At 36.3% G+C, this 27,995-nt stretch overlaps 1 protein-coding gene across 1 annotated transcript in view; it reads right to left on the bottom strand.

The window, feature by feature from the left end:
- MALRD1 (MAM and LDL receptor class A domain containing 1) overlaps positions 1 to 27,995 on the bottom strand; it is a gene marked incomplete at both ends in the record, with an annotated part of 293,532 nt that overhangs the window by 205,145 nt on the left and 60,392 nt on the right. The window contains 6 exons of the mRNA XM_082044615.1: positions 2,427 to 2,536; positions 5,557 to 5,703; positions 12,496 to 12,703; positions 14,871 to 14,963; positions 21,460 to 21,617; positions 26,559 to 26,702. Of these exons, the coding sequence (XP_081900741.1) occupies positions 2,427 to 2,536; positions 5,557 to 5,703; positions 12,496 to 12,703; positions 14,871 to 14,963; positions 21,460 to 21,617; positions 26,559 to 26,702 (860 nt within the window). The remainder of the gene's footprint in view (positions 1 to 2,426; positions 2,537 to 5,556; positions 5,704 to 12,495; positions 12,704 to 14,870; positions 14,964 to 21,459; positions 21,618 to 26,558; positions 26,703 to 27,995) is intronic.

The raw sequence follows: 27,995 nt of genomic DNA, 5'->3' as shown, positions 1-27,995 counted from the left end.
ACACATCCTAATGAGCAACCCATACTCCTTTCTCTTTCCGAGAAATAAAAGTCTGCAGTGAAAATGTGGCAGAAAGCCAGGCTTCCAGTCTTCGGAAAGAGTCTCTTTTCAAACACATATAGCTGGATAAGAACTTGCCCTAGTTTTTGTTGATTCTGGGAATTTTATAAATACATTCCATATGTACATACTCTAAAATGGTTTCTATTCTGACTTTGAACTAGAGAAATGTATGTGCATCCCTGCTGCATTTGTATTTATTTTGATTGCAGATCAAACTCTGCAATAGATCTAACTAGAATGATTCATTGATTCACATACCAGTTGTACCCAGTTTGCCTTTAGGGGTTCTGAGATAAGTTAATCTGAACCTGAAGGGTGCTTATCTACTCAGTATCAAAGTCTACAAAATAGATTTGAAACTTCCTGAACAAATGCACTGAGCATACAAAGGCTGCTGGTATCCCAGGGATAATGCAACATGCAGGATGCTGATGGGATGCTGAGAGGCCTTCCATGTTCCCTGCAGCAGCATTTTGATTTATTTCATTCTGCATTTATTTTATGTCTAATTCTTTACAACACTAAGAGCCATGTGAAGATTCAGAACTGAGACAGTGCATTAAATGACAGCTGGGTTCTGTTCTTAAATTGTTTAAGAAGCTTTTACTCCTCAGCTACAAGTTGCAACCACTCAGCTGACCTCTGGCAACTCATTGATGTGCCCAGTCAAAGTCAGCTACAGTCTCAAGTAAAAGAAATTTATCTGAGCCAACACTTGTTTCAGGCCCCATACTCTAGAAAAAAACCTAAGAAGCCTAGGTTCTGCTGGAATAAACTTCTGCTACTTGTTGGGCCTTATAAGTACTGCATATTGTTTTCTGACATTTTTATTTTTAAAAAAAGTTTCTTCTAAGTGAAATTACAGTTTCTATTCTACATAGAGTCCAAAAAATTAAGCAACCGGTCTAAATTTTATTTTATTTCTCTGAAGACTTTCTTTGTCATGGAACACAATAAAATTCTTTTGGCAAGCTTTCCCCATGTTTTCCTTTTCTTTTATGTGACTTCTCAAATCAGGAGGCATTATGCAGCAGCAGAAAAAATATAGCACCATAACTTGCACAACTTAGCTTCTGCCTAACATGGCATAAGCTATGAAAAGTTACAGAACAGAAAACAAAGAAAAACTCATAAAATTGTGCAGCATCTATTCATTTTATTCAGTGGCCAAAAGGATAAAAAAAATAGAGTTAGGAATGTTTTTTGCATTATGTTCTTTAATAATATATACATTTAGTATATGTCTTTGTACATATTTTGTCAAAAATTCCAACATCCTCATTATAAAACTGTATTTTCATTTTTCATTTAAAATTTTTCAATATTTTAATCCTCCTGACTCATTTTCTCTAGGTACCTTTTCTAGTTTCTCACATCAAACAGCATCCTGGCTGGTTTCTTTTCCATTCCTCTTGTCCACAAGACATTTGACAAAAAAAACACTTCAAAGTAAACTCTGAAGTACTGCACCCTCCTGAAACCATCAGTTGAAATTTAGTATGTGTCTAGAGCATGGTAGCTAACTCTCTCAGGTCACACCAACATAGTTAATATACATAGCGACTTCAGACCACAGGTCTCCTGGTATGGGACGCTGGATGTGCAAGTCTTTCCTGCCTGCAGACAACAGTGTGACTCTTTACCAGCTTGTGCTCAAAAGGCAGGCTGTGAGTCTATATGGCCCTGATATTGCTGTCCAGCTGTGTTTGTCACAGCATACAAAAACCTGAAGCACACTTAAACCTGAGTCACCCGGTGGATGCTTTAGAAGGAAAAGCCTGGGGAAGAGAAGGTTCCAGGGAGACCTTATTACAGCCTTTCAGTACTTAAAAGGGGCCTATAAGAAAGATGAGGACAGATTTTTTTATCAGGGTCTATTGCAATAGAACAAGGAGTAATGGTTTTTAACTAAAGCAGGGGAGATTCAGGCTAAATACAAGGAATTTTTTTTTTTACAATGAGGGTGGTAAAATGCTGGAACAGATTGCCCTGAGATGTGGTAGATGCCCCATTCCTGGAGACATTCAAGGCCAGGCTGGACGGGGGTCTGACCAACCTGATATGGTAGAAGATGCCCCTGGTCATGGCAGGAGGGTTGGATTAAATGGCCTTTGAAGGTCCCTTCCAATACAAACTACTCTGTGATTCTGTGCATAATGATCACATAAAACAATTTGGCAGTAAAGCAGTAAGAAGCCTGCTGCATCTTCCTCCTCACAAGAATTAGTCTGTAACTCCTTCTACTGGTATTGAAATTGAGCCAGTTTTTCTGCAGCAACACTTACAGCATGAAAAATACCATATCTGCACATCAGGTGAGTGATAGCTTACAAAGGTGGGGACAGTTAATATCAAACTGTTACCTGACAGCAAGAAAGTCCATGGGACAGCTTGACAAGGAGAGGGCTCCCCAGATGAGACATGGACATCTTTGTGTTCATCTGATGTGATCCACTGAAGTAAATGAATGCTCCTGTAAACAAAAATCAAAGAAATATGAGGAATATATTATGCTTCCACGGCAAACAGCTACCTTAGAGAGCTAACTATGTGCTCTGTGAGGCACATAAAACTTATTCATAAATGTAAACAAATGAAACAACTTTGCTGTCAGTTCATTCTCTGTGGATAACAAGGAGGGTGTTGTGACAGGCTGTGACAACTGGCATCTATGTAGGCAAAGACAAAATAGAATTGTTAAATGCTCCTCACTCTTTCCTCCACAGTAAAATTAACATGACTGACTCCAAAGATAAAGAAAGTGAGGAAAGGAAAAAGGAGTATCTGGGCAGCCATTGCTACAAAGACCTTTTCTTGGTACCTGTAAGTACTTCAACCTGAGGAAGTAAATACTGAGCACTGCAAAACATGTTCAGACGCTGCTTCTGTGAGTGATTTACTATGCAGGCCTACTGGAAGTATTTTATCTGCCTTCTTTAGGCAAAAACCTTAAGACCTCCATCCTCCAAACACTATAACTACTTCCCATCAGCACAGTGCCCTTTTCCTCTCTGCACAGGCTGAGGTGAGTGTAGGGATTGCAGGAGCTGCAACACAGAGCACCCTGGAGATCAAACAGCATAGACCTCAGCTGGGATCCCTAAAGGACACATTTTAATTGGCTTAAATAATGTTTGAAACAGAATTTAGAACAAAAAGAAATTTCCTTTAGGGTACAGTATTCAATCTCAGTGCAACCCAGCCAGTTTTAAGCATGCTAACAATATTGCAGACCATGGGAGCCAATGGAATAAGCTATATTTTCTCATGGGGTCCACAGACTTCACATTGTTGCCTGTGCTAGTGGGGATGAAAGCTTAATTAAAGATCTAATCTGAACTCTGGCAAACGAACTGCCTTTGGATTTGAACTGCAGCAGATGTGCTTCAGACAAAGGTAGGGAAGGATAAACATCTTCAAGGGGCCCTAAAGCAGCATATTTTGAATGCCGTCAGTGCTGCCTTCACTGAATACCAAGACTTTTTCATGAAAGTCTATGCAAAACAACACTAAAGGCTCAGTCTTGTTTGCACATTGATATTACACATATTGCCTTACATCTTGGAAAATCAGCTATTGTGCTGCCACAGTCATACTCCTCGGCCATTTATTTCCCATGGATACATAATGAAGCAGAGGGTTAGGTCCAGCCCCACATGAATAATCCCATCACTTTAGCAAGGCTGGCACAAAGAGGTGACCGTTACAGCTCCTTGTGCAAACAGACGTGCTGCGCTGCACAGCGCGAGGGCAGCTCCTCTCTTTGGAACGCAAGGGTACTTCAAAGGATCCTCTTTTAATTCGCAGATGAGGCGTAACAGTAGCCTTGTTCACATCTTCATTAATCAAAATTTGCTGCTGCCCTCCCCAGGTGAGAAGACAGACGAACACTGTGCAGTATCATAAGCAACTGTTGCAACCTGAAGGACCTTGATTTAATGTTGGCAAAAACTTGCTGAAATTCTGGAAGCCTAACTCTAAAGCAGTGATGTGGTTGAAGCAGCCACAATGCTAGATGGGAAAAAAAAAACACCTGAGAAACACCTTTGCACTAACTTATATGGGGAATGCAGTATTACTGGGCTTGAGAGATGCTGCATGGGAACCTCAAGATCCACTTGACAGAGAGGCTTTAACCTGCAGCAACAAATGAAAATGTGAACCTAACTTGTAATGATTCAGGTATCAAAGCAGCTGAAGTGCAGCAGCACATAGTTCCATATGGGATAATTTAACATGCTGCTTAGGATGCAGAGCAGATGTTTCTTCCAGCAGCCTTCATTATGGCCATATTATACCTCAGATCTCAGCAGCATCTCGAATAACACACATGGGAAAGACATAGTCATATCATTGCCCTTCTCTGGAGCTGTGAGAGTTCAGAAGCTGTGACACTGTAATGTTTGCAAAAAATGCAATAATGTAGATCCAGTGCCACTCTAGAAAGAGAACAAAATCAAATATCAAATAGCTGCTGAAAAAGTGAATGGTAACTTTGCTGCACATCACTCGGGGACCAGTGGAGAAAAGGACATTTGACTGTACAGTTAGAGTTACTATATAGCATGCACACACATACTCATGCCCCACTAGGTTTTGCTCAGGTAAATTTTAATCCTAGAATTTCTCTATTTTTTTGAATTGTCAAGGTGGAATACTTAATTTTTCACATTCCTTTAACATGTGGAGGTCTGCCTGTAAGACAAAATGCATAATTTAAAAAATTTAACTTTAAGGGATATTAGAGAGTAACCCAGATTTCAAAGTAGTCTAATTTCCACTGGGAACAGTGTAACGGATACATTTTAATAAAATTAAAGTGACAGAATATTTGTCAATAATATTTTACAGTGACAAACATGCTAGGCAGTTTTAGTTTTATACAGTATTCTGTAGTAACAATTTCACTTCAGAAAAATACTTTAAAACACCCTACAGCTGGAATACAATTTTTCCAGCTGAATGCATTGTATAGCAACTATGGGCTAAAGGAAGAACAACTACTCAAAGGATATCACACTCACTATATTTTTCCTATACGAAACTGACTGATTTATCTGTACTTTACAAAAAGACACAGTATTTTTTTGTCCAAATAATATTTTCAAGAATTGCCCTTGTGTGAATATTGAGTACAAAAATGCTTATGATATACGTTAACAAACTTATCTATGCCAGTTCAAAGGTCAGTATCTCAAAGAAATAATAGCCGCATCAAATCTCATACCTCAAAGGCATAGTAACCAAATCAAACCTAAGAAAGAGCATCCCTGGAAGACTAGCTTTCTGTAACACTTTAACTATGTTGTATACATACTATGTAGCATCCCTTTCAAATCAGTTTTTATTATCAGTCTGTCACCATTTACAAGTACAACTACTCACCACACACAGAAGGAAAATAAATAAATAATAAATAAACAAATAGATAGATAGATAGATAGATAGATAGATAGATAGATAGATAGATAGATAGATAAATGGAAATCTCACCATGTCCAGTATCAGTTGTATGACCTCTGCCAGGGAGTCTCCTGTCAGGAGGAGCCTGTTCTTTCATTACGTTCCAGTTGGCATCACCTATGCTTAGTGGCTTCCACCCACAGAGGTCAGTCTCAAAATCACATATAGTGTAATTAGCTGTTGGAATAAGAACAACAATAAGATATCGTTAAGCTGAACTAAATGCAACAGTTTAATGCCAGACCTATGGCTATTTTGTATTTGAATGTTCTTCAAGAACAAGTCTTCAAGAAGCACCGGTATGTTTCACTGAAATCCAGGTTATTCAGATGGACAAAAGGTTCCAAAAATACCAGTAACAGATCAGGCCAGACCTTCTCAATCAAACTCAGAAGCACAAAGTAAATCATCTATGACAGAATACTCTATATTGTATTAAAGATGAGACCTGTATGTAGGCTGCTGGTAGATTATGGAAGTAATATTTTTTAAAAGATTAATTTTATTAGAAATTTAATTATGACTATGTGGAAAAAATCCAAATGTATTTAGTGCTTTAAATATGCTGAAAGTAAAGATAAATGAAGCTTTCACTTTCTTTTTGAAAATTAGATTTAAGTTTATGAATCATTTACGTCTCCTAGAAACTTTTATTACGAAGTAAAACCCCATTTTCTTAGTTGGTATGGATTAGAACAACTTAAGCTGTATAAAAATCTCACACACTCTTTCATTTTTTCAGAGAAACTAATTATTTTGATGAGAAAATAGTATAATCTGAGTGTTTTCTTTCCTAGTACAGAACAGCTTCTCAAAGAGCCACACGTAACTCTTTGAGTCACTTATTGCAATTGTAAAAATTGTTTTTGAACTATATTTGGCACTTTCCAGACTTCATAGTACACTTATCCTACCATATCAGCCTCAGGCATGATTATACATATTACTCCAATTTTCAGATTGTACAAAACTAAAATTAAATGCATCTTTATTGAAGCACCAGGGTAGTAAAGCTCCATAGTGAAGGCCTTCTTGGTACAAACCCATTATTTAAGCACTTAAATCCTAAGATACAAAATAAATCACAAATATCAGTATATTTTATCTGGATTTACTATATACATTAAAATTAAATGAAGCATGCTTTTCTGTTTAGTGCAATATTTTAGTTAAACATGAAACTTGTTTAATGTCTTTAATTACAGAATTCTCATGCTTTTGACAAGGTATCTTGTTAATTAGACTTCAATTCCTAATACATTAAGGTAGAATATGCAAATTGATATCTAAGACTAAGCTGTTTCACTGTATGATAATTAATACTATGCCTAGGCATTGTGCTTTCCTTAGCTAAGCAGTCTTGAGAGAACCAATGTGACACCAAAAAGCAAACATTCTTTGCTTAAACATTTCTTTCCTATGTCCTCCCTAAACCCCACAAAAGGTTTTCATGTAAGAAGCTGACTGCAGTGACTGCATGCATATCCAAAAAGACATCAATAAATGACTACACGGAGACAAAGAACTCACTGTAACGTAAACTAAGCAACCAAAAACCTGTTCCTGGAAGGAAAATGGCTGGTGAAAATTGAAATAATGGTTTAGATATGAAAGGGAAATCAAGGTGGTACTAATGATTCATATTTTACAGCTCAATAAGGTATGTAGCTTAGGAATTTTTTATTAGGTTATCTGGGGTTTTTTTTAATTGTTGTTTTTATGTAAACAAAGCTACATAGGACCATGAGAAGAACCTGTATCACAATATGAAGAACAATATCTTTCATGTACTGATGACACCAGATTTGTTGTCATCTAATGTGGCTCAATACCAGGCTCAGTTTTTTTCACTGGCTCATAGTGAAAAGCTGACTATTGAGGCTACATTTGCAAACCATATACTAAAAGAACCTGCGAAGCAGCAGGCTGTGGTCAGACAGAGCCCATCACTGCCCTTGATGCTCAACAGGAAAGAGAGAAGTCTGGTGAAATCATAATTTCTTACACTGGTAGCCACTAGTATAATTTATTCTAATGCTATGTACTTAGAAAGAAATGTATAAACATCATCTGTTAGGTTGAATATATGAGCAGTAAGAAAAAAAAAAAAAAAGACAGGCACATATAAAAAGACAATTCCGAGTCAAATTATTTTGCCCAGTCATTTTTTTCAAATTTCATTGTAGTCCAAACACAATTTTAAAGGTAGAAAAAACATTCACGGTATTTGGTTTTTGGTGGTTTGTTTTGGTTTTGTTTTGGTATGGCTTTTGTTGTTGGGTATTTTGTGTATTTGGTGGGTTGGGTTTTTTTTTGGGGGGGCAGGGAGGCGAAAAATAAAAAAATGTTGCTCTAGTTTGCTAAATGTGATAATGTTGAACACATTTTAGATGCTGCTATTTTTCCTTTTTATATCACAACTATGCTTTTAAAATTATAAGCCCTATAAAAACATCCAATCATACAGAGACAATGGGCCTGAGTCACTTACCAAGACCAAGTGTTCCACCATATGTAGTTTATGGAAGTGATACTTTATTTTTAAAAGCATAAATATGCTAGGGAGCAAATAAATAGGCTATAAATGTGAGTGAAACCCAGCTGTTTAGACTTTCACTTAAATTTTATCCATAATTAATTCTGAAAACTTAAGGGGTGCTTGTAAATGTTTAATCAAGCTTGAAAAAAAGATCTTTGCTTTGACTAAAACTCAAATGAGACAGTTTCTCAGTGTATTTTTTCATTGCTTGAACAATAATATACTCTGAAAAGTATTCCTTTCCCCCTAAACAGTGCACGATTTTTGTTATTCACAGCCCTTTTTTACATTTTTATTTGAAACTTCAGGTGATTTTAGGGAATGTTTTACTATCCATAGTTGGCAAATAATTGCCTGTACAACCTATATTTTCTGAGTCATACTGCAGTTAAGTTAAACAGAGCTAAAGCATATTTCTGGTATCTCATGCCCTTTCCTCCTGTACCTCTTCCCGTCAGAGGTTATGGTTTTGATTTCACTGGGAAGATTTCACTGGATTCAGACTGCATAAGGATTTTTCTACTGCAAAAGCAGTTAATTCTCATTTTTGGACATTTATCTATTTATTAAAAACAAAAAAAAAGGAAGCAGGAAACAAAGTACATATTCCAAGATCATTGGGAGGTTAAATGGAAATGTTTCTCTTTGACTAGCTTACTCCATCCATCCCAGCTCCTCTTGATTCTCCTGGGGGAAGAACAAAGCAGTCCTGTCAGCTAGGCTGGGTTACCAGCCAATTAACGTTGCTTCAACTTTACTAACCTGCAACTAGATCAAGCTTTTCAATCCTACTCTGGCAGCTCAATCAAAGGAACAGAACTGAGGACACACAGCTTGTCTTATCAGGTTGGTGTTTCCCTGACAAACAGTATTGAATGAGGAGAGCTCCTGTCCTCACTTAGGGTGGCAGCACTCAAGCTCCTATGGAATTTGTAGTATAAACTATCTGTGTGATCAATGACCAAAACGTATCTGTGTGATTACTTTGTAATTAATATTTTGTCATTTCTGGCTAACATTTATTGTCATTTTGGGAAAGGGAAGAGCTACACGCATACCTTTTCACAGTATCACAGTATCACAGTATGTTTGGGATTGGAAGGGACCTCAAAAGATCATCTAGTCCAATCCCCCTGCTGGAGCAGGAACACCTAGGTGAGGTTGCACAGGAACATGTCCAGGCGGGTTTTGAATGTCTCCAGAGAAGGAGACATTGTCTGTCTGTCCATCAGTGACAGAGACAGTGTCTGTCCATCAATCTTGTACTTTTGACTGATTATCCATGTTCATGCCCTATCAGTTTATGGTTAGTTTTATTTATCCAGAGTTTACTATAGGATTAATGCAGAAAGATCACAGATGGCCATAGGTCATGTAGCCTGAACTTCCACATATCATAAGGCATTAGACAAATCTCTCGTAACACCCTAGTCCCTCAGGTGAGTTGTCCTCATCTCTTTCTGAAACTACAGTTATCTTGCTTAGGTAACTGTACCGGTGCTGTTCAAAGAAACTCATGTCAACACCTGGTCTGCAGAGGACATGCTTACTTTGAGTCAACTGTTCTGATGAAAGACAAGGGCAATGCTACACAGTGGTCATACGCAGGGAAGAAGTCTGAAAATAATACGGATGCAGCTTCTTTTTCTCAACATGTACGTACAAGATTGATGGACAGACACTCACAATTCCAGACAATTAATGTGTCACAGGAAACATAAATATGTAGTAAAAAAAATGTTTCAGCCTGAAAAATACTCCAGTCTACTTTAAAGATGAATGGTAATGAAAAGATTTGCATACGTGTTCAACTGCTATAGAAGTTTTCAAGAATTTGCCATTGTAAATTGCTATACCGTAAATGAAATGCAGTAAAAGGTACAAAGATTTAAAATTATACAAGTTTCCTTCATTCTGTATATTTTCTATTAATAAATTATACACATGCTATGAAAGGCTGAGAATATTTAAGCTAATAATAGAGATGCTAAATTAAAACCAGAAGAGATAAAGACAGGTGTTTTAAGAAAGTTTCTAATTAGGCTAAATGGAAGGTGACATTCTTTCAGAAACTGCTGTACGATGATCCACTCCACAATCATTTTGAATTTACGTGAATGTTGATAAGTAGGCAGTTTCCAGAAACACCACTGTATCAAAGTGTAGTATCACTTGAAAATAGGAAGCACTTCCTAGATTTCTTGCCAGGTTGCTAAGATTCCTAGCTGCTTATTCATTTGTGAAGTTTATTATATGTATTGCATATGTTATGTATGAATAATGTATAGTAAGAGTAAATATATTGCTTGAAATATTTTGCATGGCATGTAGTGCAAAACTTCCTTTACATTATGTAGGAAATAAAGAAAAGACATCAGCATGAAAGACAAGTTTTTAATCCTTCAAACGCTCTAAGTACTGTATCCCACTTTCTCTGTTTTGAATATGTTAACTAGTTTTTGATCTTTTATTATTAGTCACTGTGAAATAAGAAATTTAGAATTGATCTCAAATAAGTGGTGTCAAGACATAATGAAAATTTAGAATTTAATACTAAAACCATTAATTTTACAATTTCTCACTTCATTAGATTCATTAATTTCAGTAAAACTACTCAAATAAAGGTGATTGCTCATGTATGTAAGCATTTCCTAGATAAATTCCTAATTTTTTGAGACAGATCCAAGAGTCTTCTACTTAAATACATATTCATATACAAATGGGCAGAGATCAAAAAGAAAGTTTAAGAAACATTGAAAAAATATGTATACTTATTCTTGTAATCAACTGTGTTATTGTAAGACCATTCATGCCATGATAACACCAGCAAGGAGAGATATTTTCCCTTCCCCATTAAAATGAAGCAAAGAAAAACCTCAAAGAAGAGGGAAATCTTTCACATTATTAATTATCAGCTGTCTGTCTTTGTGTTCATTCAGTCCGGAGATCTGTCAGCTCTTTCAGCACATAACAGTACTTCATCAAAGGAGAGTACTGAGGATGTGTCCAAGGATAGATGCTAAAGTATCTAAAAGAATAGAGGCTAAAATATGCACTACTGTACGAGATAGGAATTTTTTACTGAAAATTAATGTGAATGACTGTAGTGCACTGAATAGCATGGAGGACAATTTCAATATCATGTGGAAAATGTACATAATTGGAGGAAAAGAACAAAGAACAGAAATAAAGGATGATTTTTCCTTTGTGTCTCTTTTCTTCAAGACTGTAGAAACTGTCAGAAAGATGAATTTTCTAAGCCAAACAAACTGCTGAAGAGATAAATTCCACCTTTAGGGTCCTCTTTCCTGAAAAGGTGTGTATGAAGTATCCAGGACTAATATTAGCCGTTAAAATGGACCCACCTTGGAAACAGTTATTGTTATTTTAAAGATGGCTATTTTTTTTTCTTTTCTTTGTTCTTAGTCAGTCAGAGCAACACACAACTACTGTGAATTCCTCATATTTTAGCACTTTTTTCATACTTTTTTGAGAGGATGAATATACTTTTGAACACTGCTCCAGCAAAAGTTCACATCTTTAACCTGCAAATGCCTCAACAGAGTAAAGCACAAAATCCCTGTCTCAGGTTCAACTGAATGTGGTACTTTCTTTAATTTAAAATACACTAAGGGTTAGTGGAGAATCAGTGCTACATAGTAAACCAAAGGTAACTGCAGTGGCAGTAGGACAGAGGAGTGCTAGGCAGTGCTAGGGTTCTGCACTGGCTGGACCTCCTGTCAGCATTTGCCTGAGCACCCTAATTCTGAAGGTACCACAAAGGACAATGTTGAGATCCCCAGACCATTCTGACTTTTCTTGCTTCTGTCCACTCTCCAGTTTTTCTGATCCATTCACATGAGCACAATGGAAGCAATATTCTCTAGATTGAGTCCAACTGTGATCTTTCTTTAAAATACTGGCTATAACTAGGCTATTCGTTCATCTTTCAGCTACACAATGCCAATGTTTAGTGTCTGACATACAGGGTTAAACATATGCAAATATCACATCACCTAATGCATTTTGTTAATACCTTACAGTCTAAATTAGAAAAGTGTTAAAACAAAGAATCCCAAGGCAGATTTTAATTCCTCCTGAACTGGGGAAGTAGAGGTTATAAACATCGTATGTAGGGAATACATTTAAGCAGAAATATGCAAATGTTACATTTCTGCAGACATTTAAAAAGTTACTGTGTGGATCCAAAACATATTGCTGAGTCAAGAGAGATAAATAGAAAGCAATGGGAAAAAGAAAAATACATGACAGAAAATGCTGTGACCTAACCTGTACATCATTAAAAATTCTGGGGAAAATAAGCTATATAAGTAATAACTAAGTTTTCTAGCCATTTCTTGGATAGACCTGTTTAGGTTTCACAATACTCTTCAGCACAATATCCTTCTAAAGCAATGTAATTCACTTACAGCAGGCTGCAGGACCCTCGTCGCTGCCATCTGAACAATCTGGGTGAGAGTCACAGGCTGATCCAGGCTCTATCAACTGTCCATCAGTGCAGATGAATTCTTCTACGGAGCAAAAACCTTGTGGCTCTGATGGTGTAGTGTCCAAGAGCTGGATGTTATTCAGACAGATGAAACTTGCCCTGTTCTGGAGTGTTCCTTTAAACATAAGCTGTAGATTGTTACAGTCAAAATAATTGCATTACAGACAACAAACTGTTTTTTATTTCCATAAAACAGTAATGTCCTATGTGTAAAAAGCACTGGATACTCTCCATTACAAAACTATGTAACATTTTAAATGATAAGCTGTAATTTTATATAACTACCTCAGGTTGAATTTTCTGAAATTTTTTACTAGAATGGTTTGATGAATTCCAATAATGAAGTTAAGTAAAAGCCCATTTTAAAGAAAAAAATCCCAATATCATAACTATTTGGCTAAAAATTGCAATGCCTCAGTGCTTTAGAACGGTGACCTGAAATGTAATATACTAAAGACTCCATCTTCTGCTCTGAAGTATCTTCATAACATAATTTTGCAGATGCCCAAGAGAAAAAATTTTGGTTACACTCACTCGTGAATAAAATGGGCTAGGGACTGTCCTCAGACACCAAATGGCAGAGCATAGCTTAACAACCGATATCTCTTTCTACATCCAGTCTGTGCAGTGGGATCGGTTCCTGCTTGCTGATAACCCTTGAACTGTTCCAGACACTGACTGGGAGATGGCCAATTTGCTTGAGTGAAAAACTTGCTAGGGACCATGTTCATGTTTTCACTATATGGGCTATCATATGCCAATCCTTGGGCATGTGCCCTGGCCCTGCTTATTTTACTATTATTGGCATAGACATAGAAATTCAGGAACATTTATCTCTCTGACAGCACTCCCTTAGAGCTGACCAGATTTGACATAAGCTGATTTAAAGCATTTAAGCTCCTGAAGACCATCTCTTGTTCCTAGCCACTGTGGAGCCCAGGTCTGCTGGGTCTCAAAGTAAGGAGATTACCCCACTTGTGCTCTCCAAGTTTCTTTCACCTGAGCTAAAGCAGCAAACGGGAGGCAGCAAGCTTGGATTAATCAGAAACTTTAAGACTGCAATGAAAGAAAGCACTGAAAGACAAGAGCAGGAGTTAGAGACATAAATCAAATATGGAGTAGTGCGTTTTAACAGGCTGAAACACGACCAGAGCATGAGTCTTAGAAAGTCTCAGTGCAAGAGGCAGGAGGCACAATGGAAGGAAATATAGACAAGAGTGTCCAACAAAAAAGAAGGAAACTAGAAGAGACGTGGCTGAGGGCATAAACAGTAGGGTCTAACACACTCCCCAAAGCCTGGGAATTTGGTTCGAGTGACAACGTATGGCATCTTCCTAAGAAATAAGAATGATCTATATAATTATCTTCCACTAGAGACAATCTCTTCAAAATGACAAAAGACTTCAAATACTGCCTGTTCTCGACCAGTTCAAAGAGCAGAACGCTATGCTGAAAACATTACATAGTCACTTAACTAAAGATAGTGTCTTTCCTTCCCCAAGCACTAATAATCCTTGCTGATTTTGTACAGAATGCATAGTTTTGGATTTCTATATATATATTGCAGTTGCCTTTTGTTTACTTATTTTTAGATACTATAGATAGTCTCACTACAGATCTGGTTATTTCTTCACACTTTTCCTTTTGGGCATAGAAGAGAAAGGCAACTTGTAACCTGCTATCTTGCTGAAATGCATTCATTCTAATGAATGTCAGAACATCAATTCCTGAAGCAGGCTTAGTCTTCATCCTCTTGAAGAGATTACATTTTCAGCTGATTGTTGAGACAATAAGATATGATGGTTATTTACAGAATTAAGAAAAGAATGCAAATGTAAAATTACTAAAAATAGAAACTTGTAAATTCATATAAGAATTAAGTAGCTGCATCTTTGTGTTCTTCTCCGTGCCTGAAAATTCAAAGGGAAAATATTCTCTCACAATTACTTGTTTACATCTTTTCACTAAAATCCCACAAACATCGTTCACATTATCTCACTTAATAGCATTTATATCTAAATGAGTTGGTAACACCTAAGATAGACTCAGGTGACTAACTAATATATGGTGAGATTTCTATTCATTTTCTTGCATGTTATTAAAGACCAGCAGCTTCAACACATGATGTTTGTGTAGATGTTCTGTTGAGCTATAACTAGACTTTTACTTGCAATGAAGAACAGCAAGACCTTCAGAAACATATATTTTTAACAATTTTTTAAGTTTCTTAGAAACTTTATAAACAATAAGGTAAAGCATCTTCAAAAATTGAGCATGTGCATTTTTCATTCATACCTTCAGTTTTTCTAGTTCTGTTGGTAGCTGTATATCTACTTGGACCCATTCCTTCTTAGTCATGATGTTGGTTTCCCACAAGACACGTTCCTCCTGTAAAACGTAGAATATGATGTTATAAAGCTGATTTTTGTATCTCTATAAATTATCAAGGCCACTTTTTGTTCTCAATATTTTAGTATCCTAGCTAAAGAACCACTGTGTACAAAGCTTTTCTATGTGAGGAGATAGAGATTCACATATTCATTTGCAATCTTTGCACTGAAATCTATGGGAGAGAGGGGAAACAAGACATGTTTACTGTGATTAAACAGGCTAATAATATAATTATTAGGGGTCAGCTTGGTAGAATTAAAGTGAACTAATATGTAAATTAAACCATGTTATTTCTGAATTTAACAATATATTTCCATGATGGTCTCTACATTAGTTTCTTTTTAATAAATAATTGCTTATATTATATTGTGTTACGATTAGATCTCATTTTTCTTAGAACTGAATTTGGGGTCTGTCAAAATTACCCAATAAACTGTGTTAAAACTTTATTTTTTTTAATTTGTAAGACAAGCAGGTGTAGTAGTACCCAACAAGTCCTAGTTATGTTCTGAGTTACCTCAATCTCCATTCTCACTCCACCTCCTAAGGCTAACAGCAAGAGTTCAAAATTGGTAAGGCTCCCTTTATGCAAGCACTCCAAGCCCTTTTGGTTCAACAATCTGACAAAACCAGATAATGTTCATTCTGTTTCTGGTCATGATCCTAACTGGAACATGCTGAGGCCAGCATAATGTGAACTTCATATCCTAAATAAAATCTTTTCAAGAATCATCTCCAAAATAAGGCAAAACCAGGAAGACAGAAAAAAAATGCAAGAAAAGTTAACGCAGGCTATACATACAAACAGACTTACCATTACAAGAACCAAGAGTGAGATTCCTTTTAGGGTACTGTGCAAAGTACTAGTCATAACTTTTCCACAAAGGATATTACAGAATTAGAGGTAGTTCAGAAAAAGATGTATATCAGGATAAGAGAAATGGAAAGTCTTTTCTATGGAGAGAAATCAAAAGGATGAAAACAGTTTACCTTACAGGAGATGTAAGGTATGGGGGGATGTGATAGGTATGGGAAATATTATCATTGCTATAAAAAAGGACAGTTATCTTTTTTCCTGTCTTGCAATATAAAGAAGAGGAGGAAGATGTTGTCTACTGCTTGATAGACCGAAAGTTCTGAGCCAGCAGAACTACACTGATATGATTTGTGACAAGTAACCAATTACTTAAGCTCTTTTCCTATCAAGGCTTCAACTGTTACAATACATTAACAAAGCTGGAAGACTAAATCTCTATTAAACATATATATGAAGATCAGTTTTGGAAAACTGCAAGATACAGCCAAGACCTAATTCCAAACACTAAATAACAAAAAAGATCAAATTTGGATAAACCACATGATGTACTTCATTTGAGAAATAAGAGCCAGCTGTGAGTTTCCACATCAGTAAAGGATATAAGTATTTGTCAACTTGATCATGTGATAGATATTCAGCAAAAGTCTTTCAATGTTGAGGACACTTCATTTTACATAAACTGGCTTAATTTGCTAAATAATTCACCTTCCAAAGAAAACCTATTAATGTTATTAGCCACAGTAGCCACATCTAAGACAAAGAAAAGGATAATCTACTAAAAACCATACTGCATAGTAGGTTAAATTCATAGCCTGTGGTTAAGTGTCTGCTTTTAGAAATATTTTATTTAACGTATTCCCCCACACATGCACATATGAATGCTCCAAATATAATTGTATACCTTTTTGAAACACTCTATATTTGCTGTTTATATGATTGAATGTATCTGGATACTATAATTTTATTCATGTTTAATTAACAGCTTAGATACCCATCCCCATGACCATCTTTCTCACAGATTTATTTTAATAAAAGAAGCTTGTGGCAGTAAACTTGAGTTTTCTGTGCACATGCCACTATCCAGACTTTCTAGGGCTGTTTTTACACTGAGAGCTGTAAATCAACAGAGATGCAAAAAGTTTTTATTATTCATCCTGTTTGTCAGATTCTTCCACCTCTTTGGTACAAATGTGTTAACCCTCTCGCACATTCCGCACATATCTGGCCTTCTTTTAAAATGTTGAATGTATTGCTTTTCCAGTACTTTCCCTCTAGATATATTTTGGTGACATAGAAGAATGGTTGCTCAAAATACCTTCACTCTGTTCTCTTTATTGTGGTATATTACTACCTATAAACAATTTTTGTAAAGCTAAAGTAGACAAGAACTGTTTCTTTTTCCAGCAGTGTTTGGTTTGGGTTTTTTTTTTTTCAGATAATGCTACTCAGAAATGAAGGATGGAATAGGCAATCATGACTTATTTTTATCAACTCAATTTATAAAACTCAATCTTTTTTTTTTTGTTTTATTTTTGACATTACTCTACAGTTACATTCACTGCTGTGCAACTGCACTCATCATTTTGTTCCTGCTTCTCTCATTTCAGAGGTGATTAATGGATCACCTTTAACTTTGCAGAGGAGTGTGCATGCATAGTTTTTGCAAGTGTTTCTGAAAACTTACAGAAATTTTGTGCATTAGGGTACAAAAATGCTTGCATATATAGACATCAGTTGAAATTATCTTTTATAGTTTAATTTCCATCTGTTTTGTAAGCCATACAAGATATAAAGATTTAGAAGATAAAAGGATGAAGTAAGAACCCGTTACTTAATGGGAGGAATGAGCAAATAGTGAATAGCGAAAGACTGACTGAAGACAACATTATGTTCCTTGGTTCCAGTTCTCACAGAAAAGTTTATAATTTATCAGACAGCTAATATTGTTAATATTTTCTGTTAATAAGACAGTTAATGGAAAATGTGAATGCAAACATGGACAGGAATAATGTTACAAATATATATCTAAGGCAGAAGTACCGACACTGGAAGAGAACCAGGAAGATTTAAGTAAAGGTTACATAATAGAAGGGATAATTTATCATCAACAACTAACTTGAAGAACCTGAGGAGAATGTGTAGAGAACTGGGATGACAAACTATATGTATCACAATTCAGGGAAAAATATAAACTATGCAATTATAGCTAGTCAGCTGAAAGTTGACAGCTCATACGACACTGGAACAAATTGCTAAGAATAATCTTGTAAGCAGCTAGAGAATTAGGACATGAGAAACTTACATTAGCTGCTTCTGATGAAAAGCAAGTCATGTTTAGCCAGTGTATTTTTTCATGGTAAACAAACTTGAAAAAGTAGAAACTACATTACTTTATTAAGGTTTGAACGTAATCACATAGCATATTCTTCAAGCAAATGGAGGAGATTTTGTGCAGATATAATCACTGTAAAATGGGAGTACAAAAAGTAGTGTGACCTTATTTAAAAGAAGATGTGTCAATAGTTTTTTACCAAACTAAAATAAAATGATAATAGGGCTCTGCATAGCTCTGTTCCAGGACACGACATAATTACTGTGCTGACTAACTCTTTGGATAGTGGAATGAAAAATAAATTTTTAAAAAATGTGAATAATACTAAATTGGGAGGAATTACAAGACATCATTAGAATTTAAAATCACCTCAGTATACAAAAAAAAAAAAAAAAAAAATTCAAACCAATGACACAAAGTTCAAAGACATATGAATCACAGTTAGGAAAGAAAAATCAAATTATCAAATGCAGTAATATTGAATGAAGAGTGACGTTGCTCAGCCATCAATAAAACAGGAAAAGTTCTGAAGATCATTGTGGACTGCAAGTTAAATATAAGACAACAACAGGTTACTGTTGACCAAGAGAGTACATTTTCCCTTTCCTTCTTCATACTCAAGTGAAATTTAAATTCCATTTCTTCCAACTGATGTCATAATGTCTATATTAGAAAATATGTCCACTCATCTCTGACCTCTCTGTTTAAAGCGTAAGGAAGGCTAGGGATATATCTGCAACTTCCATGGTGCTTGTCTTCTAAGACCTGTACTGAGAACTGTACAAGAAATACAATTCACTCTCTGCATCAGGCTTGTCAGTACTGGGAAACAGCAGGAGTTATTCAGACATAAGAGGTTCTGACCATTAAAAATGGTAAAAGGGGTGGAGGGAAACTGCATTGTACCGGACCATGCAATTGAGCAGTTATTTTGAATAATAGCCTCTAGGAGACCAGATTTGTTTTTCTTCTAGGATCAGAGCCATCACTTGGGTCTCACTTCTGTTTCTCAGCATATGGTTAGTTTTGAAGATTCATTTGCTTTTCATAAGCAACCTAATGATTAAGAAGCAAAATGAGTAAAAGCTACCCCCTCAACTTCATTTTTGTTTGGAAAGTCTTAAATATGAGTCTGTAGGATTTTTGTTTTGAAGTTACCAGCAGAAACTTATGTTTCTGAAGGTTTTTCTGGCCAATTTTGCAGTATGATTAACTCATAGCAGCTTTAAACAAGTGTACATGCAAAAAATACACTTCTGACTGAAGGAAAAATTCATCAAAACAGCTAAGATAAGCTGTGGAAACAGAATAGACAGAACTGATGTAATAACTGCCAAAAATGTTATTCTAATGCGTATGTAAGGAACTGAGAATCAATTAATTGAATTTAGGCTCTCATTTCTATGAGTTCAAATGCCAGTTTTCTCATGTTTTTGACTCACATGATTTGATCTGTTTTTAGGGAAACAAAATTATTAAATTGGATCCATTGATACTACGTAGATGAACCACTGAAAATAGTATTCTTATAACAAAAAATGAGCAAGACCTGTTTTCATGAATACTTGCAGACACAGTAGTAGAAATAAGATGTTTCCATTGTCTGCTCCTATACTTAGACCCCTTGATAGTGTTACACTTCAGGTTTTTTAAGCACCTTATCTTTGTAAATGAAGTGGATTTCTCTTTTTAAATACTTGTATTGTTGGGTGAAAATAATTCAAGTCCAGCATCAAGATATGAGAACCATTACCTTAATGGGACAAGCTGTACTGCTCATTTTTTCATTAAGTAGCAGTACAATAGCATCAATATTAAATTATTAAACACGTCTTTCGAAAGGGAACATTCCAACAGCAGAAAGCCCCCACAAAGCAAGAGAGGTAAGAAACATGGAAATAGTTATAATTGCTCAAATGGCATTTGTGTTTCGGTTTGACATGGCTATTTTACCTACTAATAGAAGTTGAGGAATAGAAAAATTATTCTTGAAAACACAGGGAAAGCAAATTATAGAATAATAGATTCATTTAGGCAGGAGAAGACCTTTAAAATCAGGGAGTTCAAATGTTAACCTAGCACTGTCAAGTCTACCACTAAACCACATCCCTAAGCACCACATCTACACGTCTTTTAAACACCTCCAGGGGTGGTGACTCCAGCAACTTCTGGTGACTTCTTTGGGCAACTTGTTGCAATGCCTCACAACCTTTCCATGAAGAAATTTTTCCTACTATCCAACTTAGACTTACCCTGGTGCAACTTCAGGCCATTTCTTCTTGTCCTCTCACTCACTACTTGGGAGAACAGACCTTTCAGGTAGTTGTAGACAGCAGTAAGGTCTCCCCTCAGCCTCCTTTTCTCCAGCTTAAACAACCCCAGTTCCCTCAGCCAATCCTCATAAGGCTTGTGCTCCACCCCCCTCATCAGCTTCATCACCATTCTCTGCACTCTCTCCAACACCTCAATGTCTTTCTCGTAGTGAGTGGCACAACACTGAACACAGGATTCAAGGTCCAGCTTCACTAGCACCAAGTATGATAACTTCCCTCATCCTGCTGGCCACACTATTTCTGATACAACCCAGGATGTTGTTGGCCTTTTTGGCCACCTGGATGCACTGCTGGCTCATGTTCAGCTGGCTGTTGACCAACACCACCAGATTATTTTTCACCGGACAGCTTTCCAGAAATTCTTCTCTGAGCCTGTAGCGTTGCACAGGGTTATTGTGATCTAAATGCAGGACCTATCACAAACCATCATTAAGCTCTAGACAATCAAAACACTCCGTAACATACAGGGCTACCCCCAATTCCTCTCCTACCTTGCCTATGATTTCTAGCCATCCATTGCAGTGATCCAGTTGTGTGAGCCAGGTGGCTAAACAAGAGAGCTTTCCAGACATTCTAAGCCAGCAACTCTCCTTTTTTTCTGTATCACCAGAGAGAAAAGCACAGCTTAAGCCTTCCTGCCACTTATTTTCCCATTTCAAGAATGGGAGGGAGGCTAGAAAAGCTGCTACTATGGATTTTTCTCTTGAAATCCCCAAATTGTTTAATTCTGTAACAGCTAGGGTTTGTCCTTAAAGTCTTATTGCAAAACATCCACCCGTCAAATTAGTTTATAGCTAAGATGGGCAATACCCAGGTTTTATGATTAGCTGAGAGGCCAATATCCAGAATTTACAATTGCATAGATCAGTGAAATGATACAAAGTTACTTTATTACACAAGCTGTCTTAGGGGATAGGCATGTGCTAGCAGGCATATTTCATCTGTTTTGGCTGGTAACACCTGGGCTGCCATATCTTTACCCTTTCAAAATGAATGCATATTTCTTCTTACCTGATTAGTAAACAGTACCACTTTGAGAACGCTGCTATCTGCCATGGAGTAATGAAACTGAAAACGGCAATTCTTGCTGGAACAATGACACATGGAGCTGTTAAGATAAGCACTTTTATATAATGCATTGTCATTAGCTTCTAACCACTCAAAATGGCCTGGGAAAAACAAACAAAAAAAAAAAGTGCATTTTTTAACAAAACATATATTTTTCTTGGTCTTTGGAAATAAGGATTGTTTTCCTGTATATTAAACCATAGACCAAACCAAACAATGGAATATGATTGTCATGCTGATTATGATACTTTCATGTCACATAAGTGTTTTTGATTAAAAAGCTAGCTATGTATCTTCATTTGACTCACAGATAATTCCAGCAACCAGGAATTACATCATTTGACAGTATCTTGAAGTTATCTTTGCAGCTTAAAAGCTGTAAGCAAGCAGTCCCACATTCGGGTCGGCCTCCTTACATTTACAACCATTGAAGACTTAATTGCAAATATATTTGGAAACTGGATTTTATTTTTCCACTATGGTTTCCAGGGAATACATTTTTATAGTAATACTTCTGTAGACTTTTCAAAAAAAGAAAAAAAAGGAAGGGGGGGAAGTATTCCGCCTTACTGCTACAGGAGGTAGTAGCATCTCTACCATGTAATCAAGGTCTTTACTTCTCAGCCAGAATTTCTGCAAGAAAATGTTGGAAACATATTGTCTTCCCATCTGAAGCAGAAAAGCAATTTGTGCTCTTCTTGACCTACTGCCCCTTGCAAAGCATTCCTATAGAGATCTATAAAAGTACTCCATCTCCTCAACAGTGTCTTTTATTTGTCGGAAATAAAAAGGTTAAATACTTTTTATCAAATATATCAGGTCTTCTCCTTGTCACAGAATATTTTTCTGCCTTCTGAAGCACCTATTATAGTAATAAACAGGGACTGATTAAAGGTCTTAAGTCCACTTTCTGTGTTCATGCCTCTAAATACGACTTATCTCAACTGCAGATGTAACACAGTTTACTTGAAGCTGAAGGGAGAAAGAGTCATTTCACAAGGAAAGTGTTTAATTTTTATAAGAGACCACATTCTTTTCCTTTTGTTGCTATTTTACTCTTTGTGGTTACGCTGAAATACATGGCTGCAATTTCATTGGAATTAGGTTTGCAATTTCATATTACAGCAGCTACCTTGATATAAGGAAATATTACAGGTTTAACCCAGCATTATGTTTGCAAAGGTCAACAAATCATCTATACTTCTGTTGCTACTGTCTTCTGCATCAGAGAAATATTCACCAACATTAGAACTGACACTATCAGTTCTTTGTCTACCTTCAGAATTCTCTGATGTCATTATAAAACCAAACAATTTTATTTTCTGAGTCTAATGATAATTAAAATTATTTGTTCTCTTTCTATTTAAGTTCCTGAATTTTTAAAAACAGACCAAAGAGAAGCTGGCAAGATTTTTAGATATGAAAGCAAGTGAACAGCACTAGAGAAACAGAAGTTCTATGAAACATCCAGAATGTTAATGTGTCCACAAGGGATACTGACTGCTCTTTAGGGCATGCATTTTACACAAGTATTGTGAATGCTTCTGAAACAAATTGAAGCCTACTTTCAGAAATGAAAACTCTAGGAACTCCTGTCCTGGAAATACAGGTTTTCTATTTTTATTTTTTCCCCTCTTCTCTATAGCCTGTAAAAATAGAACTGACAGTTTAACTGGACAGGCAATAAACTATACTAAAGTACTTATTTGTTTCCCCTTTTCCAAGGAATATTTTTTTTAATTACCTTTATCCAACGGCTATTGAGTAGCTTTCTAAATATTAATGATATTAGGAAGGTTTTTCTTTAATTTCTTACAAACTTTGCTCTTCTCTAAGGTCTGAATTTCCCTTAGTGCAATACACTGCATAGCATATTACTGTGTTTATACTCTGACCTTCTTTATATCTTGTTCTCTTGAATTTTCATGACTTTCTGTTTCTGAAGTGCCAAACTTCACCATGTTTTTAGAGGTAGAACAGGAATCCTAGAAAAACCACTTCATTCCTGCCAATGTGATAGTCGGGCTATTGAGCCATGGAGATGTGTGTGTTTCTGGTGAGAGATGATGGGATCCTTGCCAGGATAAAGAATGCAGCCTTTAATATCTTTCCATAAAGCCTTTTATTTTCCCCACATGGCTGCTTAATCAGCTGCTAAATAGACAGTCTTGTTTCTTTCAGTTTTTAAGAAGAATTTCATCTGCGATAAGCAAAATCTTGGAGTTTTGCAGAAAGGTCAGCTCCTGACTGCAATGGAGCCCAACTAGAAGCAGAGCTTACAACTTATTGTTGAGGTGGCCCAGTGCCTTCGTAGAAATGAGATGAGTCAGTGAACCTGCCTGTATCCTGCTACACTAAAAACTCAAAGCCTATAAATCTTTAGCTGCTTGGCTCCATCTTAACTATTTTCTGACTCAATTATTTTCACAGTCCTCCTGCTTTAATCCCAGTGTGGTTTTTGTTTGTCTGTTGGGGACGGGGGAGAGAGGTTGTTTGGTTTTGTTTGTTGTTGTTCCACAAACTGCAAATACTTTGAATCTATGCTACCAATTTTAGAGTAACAATTGAGCCTTCAGTTAGAACTGAGCCACAGGATGGGACCTCTCCTTTCCTGGCAAGTTCTTTTCTGCAGCAGAGAACTGTTCAGTCTCTGAAACAATCCCCTGCAACCTTCTCACTCAACCATTTTAAAGAAAGACAATATCAAATCTGAACTGCTATTGTTTCTACTCTGCAAAGGTAAATTTTCATGAACTCGTAAGTCTTGGATGAAATCTTGTAGAAAAAGAAACAAAAGAGTAATGAAATAGTATCACATAATCTAATGGTTTGACTGTCTTTTCCATGTTTAAACTTCGATATTTTTTATCATCAGTTATCTGAAATGTAAGGTTAAAAGCCATAGCACTTCCTTTTGTTTCTTTTTTGATCTCCTAATCTTGATTTTTATCATGCAGATAATTAGTTTCATTAATTTCTTATTAAAGTGTTACATCAGATGTAGGAAACTAGATTAACCCAATGAAAGAAGAATGAACTATGGAAACCACATAGCATGCTGGAAATATAAATAAAGAAAACAAAACCAAAGTATTTTATGAATGGTATTGCAGAGGAATACAAAACATTTCTAAGAACTTTTGACACTGAATAAATTAAGAGTAAGAGTTATACAGAAATACTTATGATACAACACTGGAGAAAAGAAGCAACGAAAGAACAATGTCTGCCAAGGACATAATGTATTTTATTACATTTAAGAATACCAAGAAAGGAGGATTATTCAAAGCCTATAAGCAATCCTTTCTTTATAAATATAATTGTCTAGACCTCTGCTTTATAATTTAGTTTCTTACCTCTCTTCTATTTATAGTAGTGAAAGCTTTTATCAAAATCAGAAACTAAAGCTTAGTCAAGCTCTATTTGCATTGCAAGTTTGAGGCCTCAAGCATGACATTTCTGCAGTTTGCATACCATTCCTTTAGTTTTCAGAATTTTACTTAGTATTCAACTCTTCATTTATGCCTCAACAAATCTCCATTAATAGAAATACTGAATGTATTGAGAGATGAGCAATCATAGTTCAGACTTTTCAATACTTTCCAATGTAAATGATGAATTAAATTCTGTGTGTTTTGACACTGATTTCTTCTCAAATATTCTTTTTTCTTTTATGATATGGAAGTACAGGGAATGTCCGCAAGCAGTTGTTTGTGCCATATGTTCAGCCTACTCAGCTACCTGTGCATATTTATACAAGAATGCACAAGCACCTATACAACATGTATTTCAAAATTAGTTCTTTTTCAATAGACGTTGCTTGTGACCTGGTCCTGTAAAAGCCACTTACAGAATTTCAGTATATTTTCTGTTAAGACAATATTGCCATACCTAGAAATTCATATCCATTACTAGCCCTTGAGGTATCACGTTAAGGTATGGCACTGATACTTTTCATTGAGGTGTTTAAAATAAAATCAACTGGAATGTGTCATTTTTGTTAGATATCCCAATGGAAACTGAAAGGTACTGCGACTTTTTTTTTTAAGATGATAAAAAAAAATCTACTTTACTAGTCTATATGCTCTCTGTTGTACATAGATGTTAACATCCAAAAATTCATCTTAGAGTGTATACACTCAAGCACTTTTGTTTGCTAATCCATTACAATTTGACTTACAGTTACTGAACATGTTGAAATACATGCTTAAATTTACCTTAAAAGTCTTTCTAAAGTGAAAAAAATATCTAAGCATTCACACTGCTACTATCAATGAGATGTACTCCATTTCTGTGGGCTCAGAGTTCAAGCAGTAATCTCAACGTTATCAGTTGTTCAAAAGTACGTCACAAATTATACTATTACAACTAGTGCTACTTAACCGCTTTGAAGGCAGTCTCTGTAGACAATCCAAAAGCTTAGCTGGCAAGGTGATTCCATTTCACATTATAGCACTTAGACATCTATATCCATTAAGCTTTCAAAAACACATCCCATAAACCCATAGGCAAGCAGTACACAGTGACTTCAAAAACAAGTGCTGTTCTTTACTTCTGAAAATTGCAACTAGATTAATTTTATTATTTTTAAGAGTAATAATATTTTTTTCTCTACAGGTCCCCTAATTAAAGGTATAAAATGAAATTCCTGACTGTAGGCTTAAACACAGTAGTACTACACAAGTGAAACTGTCAAGTGTCAGAGCCAAAACGGAACAGAAAAAACACACACAAGTTGTGTATGGTTTAGGTAGATTTAATTTCACTAAATTCTTGCATAGATCTCATACAAAGAATTAACTGAAAAGTAAACAAATTTTTAGCTTATATAGGAATTCTTACATTAAAATCTCCCATGTTTTACCAGCACATGTTCACACTGCCCTTTTTAAATAGTCAAAGCAAAAGCTAATTTAAGTACAAAATACATACAATTACTTTTCATGTTCTTGTTCTGTTTCTATGTTGGGTCACTGCCTTGTCCTAAAAGCACCACATTCTTCATGACAGCTAGTAATTGTGCATTAACTTACATTTCCCACCTTCAGTATTGTTGCTCCAATCTTTCAGGAAGGAACAGGAGGCAATCTTGTGTCTGGCTTGCAGTCGTGCCCACATAGCAGGTTCAGCTGCCTGATCTAATTGCCACGCGCACATGTCAAGCTCAAAATCAGAAGTCTGCAGAGCTAGAAGACAAACAATCACTTGACTTCTTAAGGAATCATTATTTATGAGACTACTTCTCATGAGAAACATGTGCTTATTAAACGACTTGACTACTCTTCTGCCTTTGGTTACTTCAAAAGAATTGTGTATTATTGAGTGCTATCTAGTATTTCGGGCTGCCATCTTTAATAATACCATTAAAAAAAAATCATTCCTTAAAGAGGGATGCTTCTTTCAGAGCAATGGACTGCTGTTTATGTTAGCCAGACATTGCAACCTCTATGAATTAACTTCTTCAGAAAGAGTTGCCAGGAATTATAAAAAAAAAACATGTCGTAACAAAAAATACTTTTCTTGATGATAGCTACAGAAAAGTCACTTCTAACTGAGAGGTTAAACTTAGCAGCATCTCCATAATGCTTGCAATAGAATTCTTCTTTTTAGAACCAAAAAGTTTCTGAATATATCACCATATATTTTCAAGAACTTTTTAAGGGCAAATCGTGCCTGGGTAATCTCATGGCCTCTACAATGGAGTGGCTGCATGAATGGACAAGGGAAAACCTATGGATGTCATCTACCTGGGCTTCTAGACAAACTTTGATACAGTTCCCCACAACATTCTTACATCTAAATTGGAGTGACATGGGTTTGATGGATGGACTGGGAGATGAAAAAGGAATTGGCTGTATGGCCATGTCCAAAGAGTTACAGTCAATGGCTCAATGTCCATTTAAAAAGCAGTAGCAAGCGGTATCCCGCAAGCATCCACATGAGGACCAACGCTATTAAGTATCTTCATTATGACATAGATAGTAGGATTGTGTGCACCCTCACCAAGTTTGCAGATGACACCAAGCTGAGTGATGCAACTGATTCACTTGAGGGAAGGGACGTAATGCAGAAGGACCTTCACAGGCTTGAGGAGTGACCCAATGAAGCTCAACAAGGCCAAACTGAAGATGTGGCACCTAGTTCAGGGCAATCACCACTATCAGTACAGACCGGGGGATTATTTGATCAAGAACAGCCCTGCAGAGGACTTGAGGATACTGGTGGATGAAAACTCAGACATGAGCAGGCAATCTGCACTTGCAGCCCAGAATGCCAATCATATCCTGGGCTGCACAAAAAGCATGGCCAGCAGGTCCAAGGAGGTGATTCTTTCCCTCTGCTTTGCTCTCAGGAAACCCCACCTGGGGTATCGCATCCATCTCTGTGGTGTCTGGCATAAGTAAGACATGAACCTGTTTGAATGGGTCCAGAGGAGGACCACAAAAATGTTCAGAGGGCTGGAACACCTCTCCTATAAA

The sequence above is a fragment of the Streptopelia decaocto genome, assembly GCF_964273445.1.
Source record: "Streptopelia decaocto genome assembly, chromosome: 2".
Taxonomy (NCBI): domain Eukaryota; kingdom Metazoa; phylum Chordata; class Aves; order Columbiformes; family Columbidae; genus Streptopelia; species Streptopelia decaocto.
The sequence above is the reverse complement of the archived record's forward strand: the minus strand, read 5'-3'. Positions and strand labels throughout refer to the sequence as shown.